Here is a 16,701-nt window from a genome sequence, read left to right as displayed (position 1 = left end):
GGCTTGGACACTCCACCACAGACACACTGAAACGCCATTGTATCTGGAAAGTGCTGCTGCTTTGCTCCCTATTTACTGAGCATTTCTCACCTCCAGCTTTGGTACAGGCTCCCAGCAGGTTGACTACATTCAGATGATGTCCTATGTGTATGAGGATCTTCAGTTCAGACATTAGAGCCTTGCATTCATTAGTAGTTGCACATTCTGCTTAAGATAAACAGGAAAAAATCATCTTTACTCAACAGGATGTCTTTAACAGGACACGGCAAGATCCTGTTTATACTTGGAAACAAAAGCCACCCAGGTTACTCGCAGTATCGCTGCCTCTCAGACTCTTACAGAGATAATAATTCAGCTGCTTCATTGTTTGTTGTTGACCTTTATGAAGTGGAATACCACTTTATCTTTGGGGTGACTCTTCCTTTCTCTAGAATGGGTTACAGAGGGTTACTGTCCTGTAGTAGAACCCCCCTAAATTAGATACCAGTCCTTGCCTTTGCAAGGACTGAATTTTGCAGACTTAGTAAAGGAACAAACAATCATTCCAAGCAACAACACACAGCAGAATGTTCTGTTTGTAGCAGTGATGTGCAGTTTAGCAGTACTTCTCTGTGACACCTCAGAATATATTTCTCTACAGCACTGAGCAACACTCCAGTGCAGGTGATGGAGGAATCCAGCACATCTGTACAATGGGTCCCAAAATGTACTAGAGAATGTACAGCATTGCTGAACCTCAGTCCTGTGAGATCTCATTGACCCAGGAAATTCACATCTGAGCAAAGCAGAGGGGACCATATTTGTGTGTTAACCATGAACTCAACACGTGACAAAGCACTGGTTGGCCAGTTACACTGTCCTTTTATTCTCTTTTGCTGGCAAAGCTACGAAAGGCGCTCTCAGGCCAGAATTCTGTTCATATACTGGCCTATTTCCTCTATCTTCTTCCCAAAATTTTCATGGTCAAAATGTATTTTAACAAGACGGCTGTGTCCTGTTGCCTCTGTTTTTCCCTTAACAAAATCACTTAAGATTTAAAAATGAAGAAATAGTTACATAACAGATCACTCAGTGTGACAAATGTAACCTCTTTATCTGTTTGTAGAATTCTCCATAAACAACTTTTTCACCAAGCTATGTGTCATAAAGAAGGAGTTATTCCAAGCCCAAGATTTCTTCAGTCAACAGTGTTTATAGATGGGTATGTATGTGGGTGTCATCACTCCTCATTTACACTGGCATGAGCTGGAACACATGCCTGGTAAAATCTAAGGAGAACAGCCTCTGAAATGTTTCAGATAATCTAGCATGTTAAGATGTAGCCTTCAAGCCAGAACAGATACCAGTCAACTTTATGGAAATGACAGATATGCTTGAATTGCAGTAATGCAAACATCTCCAGAGCCTTTTATTTTTTATTTTTTCCTGAATGGTTTGACTCCCACTAGAGAATCTGGCTTATTCAGGAACATGATGAATTGATGAATTATGGGCATGTTAGTTTGGGAGGGCCAGGTTAGAGCAGGAGGCTCCTGGCCACACTGGGGGAGAAAAGGGTACAACTAGATGGAGAAACTGTCAGAGCATTTGCTGAATATGTGTGGGCAGGGTAGAGTTGACATGAGGATCGACTGGGAAGCACAGCGTGGAAGTGAATGAAAGCCCAGAGTATCCAGGCCAATAAGTGTGGGATGGAGAAGGAAGTCTGGCTGGATCAGGGGCTTCCAGGCTATTTCAGGGATGGATCTGGAGATGGGCATGGATCAAAGAAAACAAGAGCAGGAGAGAAGACAATCTAAAGATCTACTGGCTAATGCAGAGAAGGCAGACAAGGTTCAAAGGAGGTCCAGAGAGGTGAAAAACTGATGGATTTGGCACTGCAGTGAGATGGGAAGTAGCAGAGCACCAGGAAGGCAAATGCTGTGATAGAAGTTCCTGATTAATGGTACTGAAGGGTTAATATTGTCATGCAGCAGTGATGCAGAGCAATGTGCGCTATGAAAAGCCATCCAACGGGCATCAGCTGTACCTTTGAAAAATCCTACGTGAACAGCTAAAATCCTCCAACCCACGAACCAATGCACTGGCTGATGCATTTATTCATGCGCTGTCTGCAGAGGCTTTGTATGTAAATGTAATATGAAAGAGCAGTCTCCAAGTTCATCCATTCCCCACTGCCGAATGGTGAAAGCTTTCCTTAATTTCAATAATTAGAAGCAAGTCGTCTCTAATTCATTCCCTTGGCACTGCTTTTTTTCAGCCCCTTGAACTGTTCTACATCTGGAAGGGCTGTGATCGAAGGCTTAGATCCAATTTCAGACTATCTAGTGTAATTACGTTCCATAATCTGTTTCCCTCCTAACCCCACAGACCTGGAAGCTGCTGTTTTCCTCCTCCAGGAATACAAGACTTAATCAGCAGCACAGCATGGAGCCCACTTGTCATTTCCTACATGTTAACATCCACTGTATAACGACTAATTGCTCCCATATGGCAAACCCACTCCCTTCTGAACACAATGAACTTGGGACTCGTTTGGAGCTGAGAACTGGAAGCTTGTTGCCCACGTGTTCCCTGAGGAGTCTTCTGAGAATCTCAGAGGGATATGTACCTTTAAGCATTTTTACGGCAACTGTTTTGCAGGTTGAAGATTTATCAATGCCAAAAGCAGACGCCTCCACCACCTTCCCAAAAGCACCGTGACCCAGTGTTTTACCTAGAGAAGCAAGAGTCAAGAATGAGCCAAAGGGGGCTTACAATAGTCTGCATCAGATAAGAGGGAAACATGCATCCTTAGCTCTGCAAGAAATCCAAGATTCCAGCACCCAGGCACAACGCAGACCAGTAGTCGACAGAAACCTGTATCACATATTTGCAGTATATGGATATAAACAGTACGATTTATATCCATATGACTTTAATGCAATACAGTATGTGACAGAACAGAGTAGAATAAATAAATCTGGATTCAGCTGAAGGCAAGGCTAAATATATATATAGATATATATATGGCTTAAGGGTAAAAACATTACATACAGTTATCCTCAAGCCCTGGAAAGTCAGAGGCCAGGTTAAACATTGATTTGTGGAAGACTGATCTCTCATGAGTCACAGTCACAGAGACAGCCAGCTAAGACACTCAGTCAGGACCCTTTGACCCTTCAGTTATTGGCATTTTTTGAAGTAAAAACTATTAAAAAAAAGAATTTCAGGTGATAATCTTTCTTATTTTCCCTTTCCTTTGAATTTCCGAGCCCATATTACCTAGTGTTTTCAAAGGGCTCTGACCCACAGTGCAGAAGGCTGCGCTGGGTATTGTGGTCTGGCTTTTTGGTTCTGCCAGGTTCACCCTGTGTCCCACCATCTTCTAATTTATTTTTTATTTTTTGCCTGTCTTCCTCCTCCTTCCATGTTTTCCAGCTAAGGCTGTGGGCACCCCCACATACGCGCATGTTCCCTGCACTCACCATCGCACACAGATGTTGCTGTTTCTCTAAACAAACACAGTCTGCGTTTTACATTTCCTTGCTCCATCACCCAAGGAGCTGAGCTGTTGAATTCAGTTTGGTTCATTTTTCTTGGTAGTTCTTTACAGCTCAACACCAAGTTTGAATGGGTGATAAAGAATTGATTACTTGAAGAATTTGAAGATTTCTTCAAAAGAAAATTCACCCTAAGACTGTCACCTTTCAGACTCACTTCTCTTTCCATCATCCCCTCTGGGAGTGAAACGATGGTTTTGACAGGGGCAGTACCCAGAGGTACCTTTCTTCCCTGTCAAGAGTTTGGTTTCACTTCTCCAAGAAACAATAGGAGGTGATCGCTTTGTTGAGAGACATCTTTGCTTTTCTCACCAAATCTCTTGTTCCCCCCCATTAAGGATGATGCTAAATTCTGTGACTCAGTGCCAGTTCTCACCGAAGGATGGGAGTATGCTGGCACTGAATGGTAGGCTGCTTCTTGGGTTATACAACAGCTATAACTGAAATTGAGGAACATGAGAAATCATCATTCTTTACAGCCCAAACCACTCACCCAGCCGCAGTCTGTCTCTCGGGAACTCCCATTTGCTGCTGTCATAGGGAAGACGGTCACATTGCTCGTCGAGAGGCATTTCCTCTGGATCCATTATAATTGACAGGTATCCTGTTTTAATGTCTGTGGCATCAGGCTAAAAACAGGGTTTGGAGAAATTATTCACAGTGTTTACCCCGCAATTCTAATGGGAGCGAGCTGTCATCTACAAGACGGAGTGCAAGCTGGGGAGTTCCCTGAATTCCAGTCTTAGCTCTGAAATTTATTCTGAACCATACGTGCATCACTTCAGCTTCTGCCTCTCCTTTTTTCTTATCTGGGAAATAAATGTTTATGTATGCCTGCCACTCAGTGGTGTTGGGAATAGTCATGGATTAATGTTGGTAAACACTCTGAGGACACAAAATCAATCATTGTCTTCTAGGTGTGTCTTTACTGGAGCTCGGTGCGTTTCCCCGTGCACTCTGTGAGCTGCACTTCCTGGCACCCTCTGGAGCATGTTCTGTTGCATTTTCACAGTTTAGCAGCTTTTCGTTTAACAGGCTGGTTCTGCACACCTATCAGCTTTGTAGCTATTGCTTTAATGCTAATTTGAAATTGAATATTAAATTAATTAACTTTTAATTTAAAAGTGGTTGAGAGCCGGTGAAAACTGCTACTCCTCATGCTGCTCAGCACTGGGATTTGGTGGAACCTGTGAACAGACTCGCACGGGTGTGGAATATAATAGGAAATTCACTGTTCTCCACAACTCTCTAAAACCTGAGACAAGGAGGAAAAACATGAATTTGATTACTGTATTTGCAGTAGGAGGGGAAATTTTATTCAAGTATCGGGTATCAGCACTAAGACTGCAGTTGGGGTGAGCTTCAGAGCAGAGGGCTGTGGTTGCCATTCTGTTTACAATGTAAAAACAGAGCAAAATTCCTTGAAACTTTCCTGAAATTGTAGTTTTTTGAGTCACTAAAGGGAAGTAAAAGAATACCAGGGCATGGAGATAAAATAAGCCGTGTGGTTTGGGCTCATTTCTAGAGTAAACATCCTGGGATCTTTCTTTAAACGGGGCTCCTTCAATACCTATACTTCAGAGAAATCTTATTGGGCAGCTGTTGAAATCAATCCCTCATTTTAGGGGACTGAGGATTTTGTTCTGTCTCCTAATCTTGCAAGGAAGTTTGTCTCATAAAAAAGGAAGAGCCTGATTTCCTGATTCCGTGGAAGTGAGTAGAAGGCTCACAAGTACAAGTGATCTTTTGAAAAGCCAAGGGGCTGCCAGTGGAAATCTTGGACTTGAATTTCATTGGAATGTTTTGCCCTTTTTCTACTGTCTGTCCCAAACACTCACACCAACTCAACTTCAGCCCTAAACACTGATGCTACACTTAAAGAGGGTCCAAAAGCAGAGCCTTTGCACAGTATGGAAGCTCTCTTACTTTTCTCAGCTTCCGAATGAAGAGGGTCAGAAGAAGCCAGAAGAGGGTAGCTGCTAGACCGGTGCAGACCAAAATGATAACTTCGATGTTGGATTTCTCTTCAGAACCTGTGGGTTAAATGTACAGATGGATTTTAAATGTAGCCAAAGGCCTTGGCTGAACAATAAGTTCTCATCAGTCCAGCACAATATATGTGTTTTACCTTGGCTTGGACCTCACCTTGTATTTTAATGAAGGCTGATGTGCTGTCTTGGCCCATGTCATTGGATGCCTTGCATTCATAGAGCCCTTCATCGTCCTTCTTCACTCGCTCAATGACCAGGGTGTTATTTTCCATGGAAATTCCTGTAGTGAGGGATCTAGGTTAATTTTGTTACAACAATCAGCCTGCCTGCAAATGCTTGTAGGAGGCAGAGCACTGAAAATGAGCTCCCATCCATGCAGGCATGATACACGCTGTTGTTAGGGGCCATTTTAATTCCATGTTCCTTGTGGTTTGGCAACAACCCGACGCTTTATTTCACCTCGATACCCGTTCAGATTGCCTGGGTATCACTTAACCTGCAGCAAATGTGGCTGTTTATTTATGACGAGTAGACAGAGCCTGACAAAACTTTTAGGGAAGTTTGTGAAGTGATGGAAAGAGGTTTTCTGAGAGCAACGGGATATACTGGAAGAAAAGGGAACTCAGATAAACTACTGGAGAAAGCCAACATTTTGGAGGCTGTGGGAAGTGACAGGAGCATGTGGAACATGGCGATCAGGTTATATGCATCCTGGCAGAGTCACTGCGTGGAGCCATCCTGGCCTCACAGAAGGCCAGGGGCTAGAGGTGGAGTGCCAAGAGAGAGGTGGCCTATGGATGACCTATGTGAGGCTTCTCCACGTGTAATTTTCCTAATTTTGTGGCACGAAACTGAGAGCTTCTCTGTCTCACTAGGGAAATGTTTGGGGCAGAAACAGGAAAACACATTGGGCTTTGAATCTAAAAGGGAAGGACACTTTGCATTGGTTGGTGTTCTGCCCATGAATCCTGCTGTTGTTAACAAGAGTACTGCACATAACTTGCCATGCACTCTGCTGAAATATTTACCCTGAGGTGTTTTTTCCAAATGTTTTATTTATGTTTCCATCGGTTGGATGTTACATGCTTGTCCCTCTAGAATTATTTATAAAATTTCAGTAGCTGTAAAGGGTTTCTGCTCAGAGCAGTCTGATCTGAATTATGTACGATCCTGGATTTCCTACCTAGTCCAGGAAGCATACTTAAAGTCACGGGACTAGCTACTGACACAGGTTCCTTCAAGATTTATAGGAGATCTCAGGACAGAGAGATGAGAAGGAATTCCAGGCTCGGGTGGAGGAGCCCATGCTCCCTGCTCATGGTGGCTGCTGTACCAGTTGACCCGAGAGCACATTCTCATTACTGTGTTGTGGGAGAAAAAGAAAGGACGTGTGATGAGCACTGTGATCAGGCACCACGGCCAGGGCTGTGCTCTCAGACCCACCCCGCAGGTCCACTCTCCCTCCCGGTTTTATACACAAACAGACTGAAGAGTTGCACTCCTTGGTTCCACTAACGCTATGCTAATGCATGCAGACTGTCTGGCTGACTCCGCAGCGATGAACACGACCACATGCAGAAGGAAAGCTGCATAAGCATTGGGTTGCAGCCGGCTGGAAGCTTTCACCTTCAAGTCCAAGTCAGAGACTGCTGCAGAGGTTTGATACGTTTGGATCTGTGCTGGTGTTCTCTCAGGTCACACATGTCATCCCGACTCTGCCGTGGGGGTGTACGTCCCGGGCTTGTTTGTGGCAGTCCTGCAAGCCCCCTGTCACGCACCGGCTGCAGTGCTGCGGCACGCACTGGAAGCGACTGCGCTCACCTGAGGCTGCTGAGATGGGGTGGCCATTCTTCCTCCAGGTAATGTGAGGCTCTGGCGTCCCGCTGACTTTGCACTCCAGAATGATCTTGCCGCTGATGTTAACCTCCAGGTCGGTCAGATTCTGGATAACATACGGCGCTGCCTTTGCTGTAGTCACAAAGGAGAACAATACTCAGTAACATTTCAGAAGGCATCTCCCACAGCTCTGCCATCCTCTCCCCTTTGGCCAGCCACATGGCCTTGCTGCAAGTGGCAAAGATCTGCTGATGAGCGGTAGCAAAAATCCCACAAAAGATTATGGGAGGAGTTCATTTGGCTTATTTTCAAAGTGCCTAAGTGGAGATTCAGCTCCAGCTGGAACCTCCTTGAGTTTCTCATCCTCAGAAGGAAACAGAGGACAGTGAGTGGGAAGAGCAAACGCAGAGTGAATACAAAACAAGAAGGGAGGAGGCAAAGAGGAACCAGTTCTGAGGATTTTGGGTCGTCCTCCAGCATGAGAGGGGTTATCTACTTACTACACTGCACGTTAATCTCCACTTTATAGAACAGAACAGGTTATGCTCATTTATAAAAGGCATGGGAAAGCAATTGAATAAAATTGCTAGCACAGTATAAAAAATACATAAAGCCATCAGTAAGGAGAGTAGCGGGTGGGTGTTAATACATTTAAAAGAGCTATTTAAAAACTAGTTTGTGTAGGAGAAGGAGAATTGGTTTGGAGGGGTGACTTTGTATATGTTCTTGAGAAGAACTGCATCTCCTCCATGTGCCAGACAAATAACAGACCCCAGTAATTCTCACAGGAGTGTGATTAAGATTCCAGTTCTCCCATGGCTGTATTCCCAGGTTAGCTGTGTTTTTCCCGTAGCCATCGTGTGTAGGTGTGTGTGTAGGCAGCAATTTGACTAAACGAATAAAAATATCTGCCAGGGGAGAGAGAAGCAAATCGCCTAAATGCAGAGCGCAGAAAAAGCCCGGTGCCTCCATGGCAGCTGCTGCTGGCAGGTGGCTCTGGTGCCAGCGGTGAGGACGAGCCAAGCCCCGAGTGTGCTATAAGGTAGCGGTGAGATTCTTTCCCTTCCTCCACACTGCAGGAAGAGGCAGGTGCTCCTGCTATTTCTGCAAATAAATCACCTCCCACTCAGGTATCGGAGCCATGCTAGCCACAGCTGTGGCGTGGGCGAGCACGTGTGTGTGTGTCTGTGGAGGGGAAGGGGCTGTGAGAGCCGTCGGCTGCTCTGGAGAGGAGACTGCATGGGAAATGTGTTCCTTCACTTAAATGAGAATGAAGCCAGCCCTGCACGGCCTGCTTTTTACCTAAGTGACAACTGCTTACGGCAGCATAGCTGTCCCTTCACTGTCTCATTACCCATTAATGTAAGTGGAGAAGCCAATTTAGAAATCACCGTCTAACCCAGCTTCTAAAGGACTCTGTTTTCTGCACCCCGGCTTGCTTCTGGTTATTTAGTTCTGCTCTGTTTCTGTGCTTTTTTTTTTTTTTTTTTTTTTTTTTTTTTTTTTTTTCCCTGGGAAGGCTTCGAGTTGATCACTCTCGCTTTCTCCTTTATGAAGCAGAAGAACCTTCACTAAGTTTCCGTGAGTTTCTGCCTGTGCAGTGCAGGGAGAGCTGCCTTGCCCTTAATGGCAGAGCCAAAGAAACCAGGCTTCGGGATCTGTAGTATCACTATCTGATGAAAATCAAAGAGGTGGGGGTTTGGGTATATGTAACTCCAGTGAAGTGCACCCCGCTCACCCAGAATGATGGTACATGTCACCTGAGTGTACACCCGACCGGTAACATTTGTGATGACAGCAGCTGGGCCCAAAGCTGTTGAGGTACCTACACCATCCTGGTGGCTGTCACACAGATCTGGGGTGGCAGTCCCAAGTGATGGAGATGGGCTGTCAGTAACGTGAGGGCGATGTCTTTTCTGCTCGGTCAGGGCTAAGTCTGCACCCAGCACGGAGTTAGGGAGGCAAAAGGCTGCTGAAATCATTCTGTGTAAGGCGAATATTTTGTATGAAACCAACAACAGCTGGGTGAGTGATACACACGACTAGGAGTCAAACCTCACCCAGTAACATGAAAAAACAACAACATGGTGTGTATTAGGACTGTCCCTAAGAAATGCTGACCACCTTCTGCTTTGCAAAGCCTCAAAGGGAGCTGCAGATGCACAGCACTTCAGCCCCTCTGGCAGACTGATGCCCTTCGCTCTGCCGTTTGCCACTGGCAGGACCCACCTCTGACAAGGAGCTGGGTGTGCTGCTCCAGCGTGTCCGTGCTGTTGTGCTGGTTCTGAGCTCTGCACTTGTAGAGGCCACTGTGCTCCTTCGTGACGTTAGCAATGACCAACGTCAAGGAAATGGAGTAGTTGTCAGTTTTCTTGATCACCGAGTCACCGGGAGCCGCCTCTGAGGAGGGGTAGTACCAGGCCAGGTTGCTGTAGATGTACTTGGAGGCCCGGCAGGTCAGCTGGGCGTCGTTCCCCACTATGGTTGTGACCTGTGGGTCTGTTTGCAGCCCGAACGGCACATCTGGGAGGAAGAGAAAACACGTGCACAGTTCAGTCACACCTGAGAACATTTTGGCTGCCTGTTGGCAGCTTGATGGTCAGATCTCAAAGAGCAGCCCTAACATAACGAGCCCATTTCAGTGAGACCTGCGTTGGCACGCACGGACTGACACACTGCTTGTGCATTGAGTATGCGACTGTACCTTGCCCATCACAGCTCCGACCTGGCATAATTTTCACCCTCAGTACTCTAATCATGCCATTTTCAAGTAATTAATCGAAAGCTTTTATATAGAAGTAGTTAATGGACTAGGAGACCCCGCTATGCAGGTAGACAAATGTGTTCGTGAGACCTTTCTGTCTGCTCTCAGTGCTTGGAAGTGCAGTAGCATAAGGGTAAAGAAACCTCTCCCATTTCTCACAAGTGACACTCTCTTTCTTCACCACCGAATAATCTTCCCAGTTCTCTCTTATTTCAGTGATGTGGATATTTACTTTCATCATGTGGATATTTACTTGATCAGTGGAAGGATTAACTGATCTAATGATGTGGAAGTCCTTGAGGCTGTAACAGTTAGTTGAGTAGTACTTGGAGGCACAAGTCCAATCTATCCGCAAAAGAACAAGCAGTTTCTTGCTATATTTTTAGTAACTTTTCACTTCAGAAAAAAATCAATTTTCCTGAAGTGCTGAACTGAATCCATTTTAAGACAATAAAAAGTGTTTCTGAGTCGAGTGCCAGAATCTGGCCTACAGATAATTCCTCTTTCTGCATTAGCTGCCAGAGACCTACAATTAAATTGTGTCTGCAATGTACTCTTTTCCCTTTTTATTCTCTTAGTTTCAGCCATCTGTATACCAACAGACTAATGACAATGCACGGATAACCACGGTGACCTGGGTTCTGTCTGTCAGGTCAGGATTTAGAAGCAGTGGAAATGGAGAGTTGTGAGGAATCCCTTAGGAATGTTACCGGGCATGGTGCTGGGATGATGAGGCTGTTTGGGAGGACTGGGTCTGGGTCACCTCCTGAACACGGACAGTGCTTGCAATAAATCCGATAGACTGTTGCTTCAGTACTGGGCTGTTAATTAGGTGCTTTCTCAAGCTGGGCTGAAGCGGGTGGTACTTTGGGGGGACAGAAGTTACAGCCGAGCAAGTACACTTTGCACTTGCAATCGGACAAATTCCGCATGGGAGCTGGAATGTGGCCAGGGGCTCACGCTGCAAACTCTTGCAAAAAGCTCTGTTGAAGCTACATTTGTGCGTAAATAGCAAGGCTGTTGAAATAACCAATCTACCTTATCATAAACCATATATTATATACACTCCAGAGCACCGAAGGAGCTTTTAGATGTGGTTAGAAGTCTCTCTTCTTCACAAGTCATCTGGAATAGAACCAGTAAGCTTTGCTTCGTGGTTTTTAATGCCCAGCACCAGAAATGTTCTACAAAAGTTCCAAAACGAGAAGAGACCCCTCAGGCCACAGCAGTGGGGATTGTTATTTTTTCTTTCTTTCCTTTTCATGAAATTTCACTTTACTTTATGCAGTGTTTTGTTAGGCTCAGTTGCTCTCTTTCTTACTTAGTGCTAGCTGCGTGCTCCAGCTGACGTGTGTAATACCACCATTCTTCTCGTCTGATGTCTTGTGGTTCCAAACCGCCAACGTGATGCTTATCAAAAAGGGGGGAAAGTCTGAGGCCAGCAGAAATTCCCGAAAGAGGAAGAATTAAGGTCCAGTGAAAACAATGGGATGTGGTACGAGCAGCATCTCTCTAGCACCCGCTGAAGCGAAATAGGGATAAAGCGCCCTCCTTACTTGCCTTTTCCTTGTTTGCTTTTCTAAGCATTTGCTCTTAGCTCCTGCAAAAGTTACAGAAATAAAGCAGATGGAACTTTTGGTCCTTAAATAAGCTCAGTGGTCTGAGAGACCTTCTGAGAATCCTTCCAACATGAATTCCCTGTGAGCCTTAGTGCTGGGTCACAGGGGAACTATGAATGGATTCTAGGTAAAGTGCTGAGGTTGGAGCTTGGTGGTGTTACCCAGATAAAACACTGTGCAGCTCGGCAAGCCTTCAAGGCAGGCTAATCCTAAGTGGCTGGGATGGCAGCCCTGCTTGCCCTTGCTTCTGCCTCTCGGGGAGGTTCTCTTCAGGAAAACTAAGTCATGAAACTTGTAACCCCTTTTGTTTTGCAGGGCGAGTTGCCGTGAATGGCAGTGGAAGAAAGCCCCAAGGGGAAATAGAGCTTGTCTTGTGTAAGGCACTGTCTCCTGCACGGCGGTGACAGCGCAGGCTGGAGCACCCAGAGGTCTCTGTCATTTCAGGGCAAGTTTCCAATGTGCTGTTTTTCAAGCTGAAATTGTGAGGGATGCTCAACAGTTTCACCTTGCTGCTGGACTTCACTAGCACAGGGATTTTTCTGCCAATTTACCATTCTGGGAGCGGTGGACGTGCTTGTTTTTCTTATCACTTCTTCTACTGACATTTTTTATTTATCATTTTGAATATTTTTAGCCGGAGTTTGTGCTATTCTCTGCCATCTTGTTAGTCTTTCAAGAAGCTCTTTCAGCTCCAATAGAATATTCATTGATTTTCATTACAGTGGAAGGAAAAAGAGGGAAAAAAAAAGTCTCTCTTGCTCTCCTCTCTCCTTTCTCCTCCTACCTGGATTGTCTGGGGAGTAACTGCGGAGTCGAGGGCACATTATAAGTCAGTTCATCTCTTAGACTACTTTGCTTACACAATCTTTAACCTGAGCAGTGATTAACTTCCTCTCTCTGAACAGATACAGTGTTTTAACCGACTCCTAATAACTTGGCCAAAAGAATGCACCGTGGGGCCTTTTCTCTTTTATCAGCAGTCACCAAACATTTGTCTTTCGTATTGTATTACAGTGTAGTAGCCGCGAATTTCACTCTCAACTGTGTGGGATTCCATGACAAAATAGGGAAATGAGCCATTGGGAGAAGGTAAAAAGTCAGCATAAATCAAAAGAAAGTCTGGCTCCATTTGTATTTACAAGGAATTAATTGGTTTTAATTTCCTGTGCTTTGCACAATAATCTGGGTAATTCAAAACTCCTGCTCCTGCCCAAATTCCATCCCTCTGCCTGTCAGAGGGGGGGGTCTCCAGCAGGCATTCGCATGTAGGGAGAGTGAGAAAAAGAGAGAGAGAGCCCTCCATCTGAAGCAGCGCAGAGCTTTTCATAAATCCTGTAAACAGGTCAGGAATAAGCAAACTGAGAGTGGTAAGCAGTTGTAGAAAAGCCCAGTTCATACATTGTTCCAATAGCTGCTAGCCGATTCTTATCTCAGTTTTGAAATGTAGGATTTTCATTCTGGTAGAAATCCTTAATTCCATTTTTCTGAGTTGTTTTTGCAATCAGATAAGGGTTGATAAGGGGCTCTTGTTATTATTTGTTATTCTTATCATGCTTCATTTATATTCCAAGAACATTCAGAGGTTTTAGCTGGGTGGGATCCCACTTTGTTTTTTGTAGTACAATTTTACAAAGGCTTGAATTTGTTTTACTGTGGACCTCCAGTGATATCCAGTTGCTCTTCCCAAGGTGCAGAGCAGAGATTAAAGGGTAAATAACACTCGCTGGTGGCAGAGGGTACGTCCAGAGGGCACCAGCTCAGCTTTTGGCTGCACTGGAAAGGTTCAGGCAGCCTTGAGCACCCTTTGGTGCACCAGCAGGGTCGGGCAATGCCACGAAGCTGTCGTGAGCATCTGATGGATGCCCACGCTGCCTCTGCCTACGGCAAAATAGTCATCTGACTGAAGTGGGAGCACTGGTAGCAGACCCGTGGTAGGCAGGATGGCTGGGAGACGGGTTCTGTTTCAGCAAGGAACAGTAAGGGGTGTTACACAAAGACAAATACAAGCACCGGTCAGGCCAGGGCAGGATGGAGAATGCTGCTACTGCCGCGCTACGGGAGCTGCCTTGAACGGCTTCCGTGGGGCGCTCACAGGTCATCTGCAGAAGGAGCTCCGGGAGGTCAGCGTGGCCGCGGGACGACACGGTTCCTCACCCCACTGCCCCCTTACATGGCTCACTGGCAGCGTGATCTCCAAACCCTGGTGACCCTGCACTGAAATGGATTCCAGAGAAAGGATTTAAAAATAGATCGCAGGGCTATTTCTAGCGTCTGCGGGAGTTTTTGAGGGGGCTGAGCAGTGGAAAAACAAAACGGCTGTTGTTGTTATTCCACTGGGATAAACACATTTCTCCGAAAGGAGCGTGCTGGTGGTTCAAGCACCAGGCTGAAGTCAGGCGTTTCCCCCAAAGCAGGTGCAGCCGGGGCAGCACCCGACTAAGCGTCCCCTCGTCAGTGCCCTGACAAAACATCTCAGCCCTGGAGGATCAGGCTTCTGAGGGAAGAAGAGAGTTCAGCCCCTTGGTATCTTCAGGTTTCTTGCACGGAGAAGTTAATTCACCTAAACTCCGCTGAAAAGTTTTAAAGCGACTCAGGGTCCACCAGCCTGTTTGCCAGTGGAGATAAAGTGAATATCTAAGTTTTGAGGCAGCATTTGTGATCATGTCACGTTGCAGCTTATCCTAGCATCTTTGCCCAGCATACACCCCAAGCCGTTACTTGGGGTGCAAAGCTTTTACTGCCATGGTAAAGCTTACACAAAGCATGCTCAGGGCCTTATGCTTTTGGGCTTGCCCCGGCTGGTGTCGCAGGAACTGCCTGCCTCTTCCCCACAACGGCACCGACCCCCAGCCTTCTCTTCATGGGCAAGAATCTCTCTCGCTAGCCAAGCCCTATTCACCTTCTCGTCTGTTTTGGTGGAAATGAAATGCTTCTCCCATAGCCACTGTCAGGAATTTTGTCTGGTGATTCGTTTCCCCCATAATTAAAAATGCACGATTAAAACATTTGTGTCTCAAAATGTTGATATGTTGATCTTGAACTAAAAAGTCTGAAATGCTACCTCATTGTGGGGAAAGAAAACTACATGACGACTACATAACTTGTGCCAATTCAGTATGTTCTTGTAAAAGAATCTTCTCCGAAAGGCACAAAATGAAAATAAAACCTAGTTCTGAAAGGTGCAACCGTTGCCCAGCCCTGGGAGCCTGCCCTTATGCCAATTGCCTGTTCAGTTGCAGCAGCGCTGGCTTTAGCCATTGAGTATTGCAAAGTACCCTGACTAGCTCGGGAACACGCTGCTTTGAGTAATCCATCCAAACATACCTGGCAGGACTCAGAGCAGAAACAAACCCACGTGAAGACTCGCACTTGGAAGTGAAGGGTAAAATAAATGGCCTGCCCTGAAAGGCATCGTGTGGACCTCTTATGTCTGTGCTTTATCTCTCAGAGGTGACCCTTGAAGGGCTTTTTCTTTGATAAATAAGAGTTCAGGCTTTGGAGAGCATCTTTTTGGGGCTTAAACTCCCTTCTGGCTCCGTATGGCACTGGGTAGTACACAGAAGCTGTACCTGGAGGTGAAATCCTTCCCCCATATGGCACCAGCTTCGTTATCCCTGGATCACATTTTGCCACCAGTACATTGGTACTCCTGTGTAATCAGAATGGTGACAAGCTTCAGTGAGCACCTGGTTGGTTAGTCTGGTTTGAAACGTGCTGAATTGCTTTTGAGCAACGGAGTCAAACAACACAGGACAAACGAGAGGCAGAGGGGTGCAGAGCGATGCCGTGAGTGAGCATAGCCCTCGGAACTGGCTTCACGGGGAAGAGCAGAAATGGTGACGAGACATTTACCTTCCAGGGCAACTCTGCACCCTTTGTTTTAAAATTGTTATTTTGATGCAAATTCTACCAGCCAACATGCACTCATCCAGAAAGTGAGTACAGAAATGATTCAGTTTAGTCTGGTTGAGCACTTGAACAAGGCTGTCCCTGGACTCTTCGCCTTTTTTAAGCTCCCATGTCTCCTAACAGCATGATGCACGTCCTGACCTCACTACTAAAGAATTCCTGTGTTAAAAGGTTAAGAACATATTTGTTTGGATTTTTGTTCTTTGGAGCACTAGCATGTTCACCTCCTCCCTCCTTAAAGGGCACTGCAAAGGCTAATGGCTCGGGCAGGGATCTAAAGTCGCAGCAGCCCCCAGTGACAGCAGCCCTGGATGAGGGCTGAATATTGGCCTTGCTCACCTTTGCTATGTCCACCAAATTAACTGGAGGTCGACCATTTTCCTGAGTCAAAGAGAAGCTTCAGGCCATTGCAGGACTACAAAGGACTGAGCTTTTGCTAGAGGTTTCGTGAGGACAGTGCTCAGCTGTCCTGAGTGTTGCTGTAAAACCCAGGCAACTAAACTCGGGGCCCGAATCCGTAGCTGGAAAAGGCAAAATGGGCATCAGCTCTGCTGCTGGATACATCAAACTCAGCTGGGCGCTGGCAGGACCCAGACCTGCATGCGGTGAAGAGCCTGGGCTCTGTGTGGTTTAGAGAGCTTTGAAAACACAACGCCCAGGGATTTTCAGTTGTAGCCACACTCACCAGCTGTACGCAACTTTAGAGTCAGTCACATCAGCAGCACCTAGGTTCTGTGTAGTGTCCCTGCGTTGCTTACCTGAGACGTAGAACTCGATGCTCCTCTCCTCTTCGCCAATTTTGTTTGAAGCCACACAGTAATAGATCCCCGATGTGCTGCTGTTCTCCATAGTTAGTGTGCTCACAATCTGCCAGGCAAGGAGAGAACAATTAACGATGCTGAACGTAGGGTAGGCTTAGCAGAGGGGTTTGAGAGTAGTGGGTAAGTGTGTAATTTGTGGCAGAGTAGTTAACAAAGGAGCTCCTAGCCATGAGCGAAGCTCACAAGCATACAAGTGCTCCTATTAGTTTGTTGGTCTCG

At 46.0% G+C, this 16,701-nt stretch overlaps 2 protein-coding genes across 13 annotated transcripts in view; one reads left to right on the top strand and one right to left on the bottom strand.

The window, feature by feature from the left end:
- LOC118167252 overlaps positions 1 to 16,701 on the top strand; it is a 237,830-nt gene that overhangs the window by 84,836 nt on the left and 136,293 nt on the right. The window lies entirely within an intron of this gene.
- Positions 1 to 16,701, bottom strand: part of LOC118167246 (vascular endothelial growth factor receptor kdr-like) — a 131,886-nt gene that overhangs the window by 29,381 nt on the left and 85,804 nt on the right. Inside the window, exons 12-19 of one of the 2 annotated variants that reach the window (XM_035326531.1) lie at positions 16,420 to 16,528; positions 9,599 to 9,892; positions 7,355 to 7,501; positions 5,688 to 5,813; positions 5,469 to 5,575; positions 4,036 to 4,171; positions 2,612 to 2,716; positions 91 to 207 (exon numbers count right to left, since the gene is read on the bottom strand). In XM_035326531.1, the coding sequence (XP_035182422.1) occupies positions 91 to 207; positions 2,612 to 2,716; positions 4,036 to 4,171; positions 5,469 to 5,575; positions 5,688 to 5,813; positions 7,355 to 7,501; positions 9,599 to 9,892; positions 16,420 to 16,528 (1,141 nt within the window). The remainder of the gene's footprint in view (positions 1 to 90; positions 208 to 2,611; positions 2,717 to 4,035; positions 4,172 to 5,468; positions 5,576 to 5,687; positions 5,814 to 7,354; positions 7,502 to 9,598; positions 9,893 to 16,419; positions 16,529 to 16,701) is intronic. The other variant, XM_035326532.1, reaches the window with a different exon arrangement.

This window comes from Oxyura jamaicensis, chromosome 4, assembly GCF_011077185.1.
Source record: "Oxyura jamaicensis isolate SHBP4307 breed ruddy duck chromosome 4, BPBGC_Ojam_1.0, whole genome shotgun sequence".
Taxonomy (NCBI): domain Eukaryota; kingdom Metazoa; phylum Chordata; class Aves; order Anseriformes; family Anatidae; genus Oxyura; species Oxyura jamaicensis.
The sequence above is the reverse complement of the archived record's forward strand: the minus strand, read 5'-3'. Positions and strand labels throughout refer to the sequence as shown.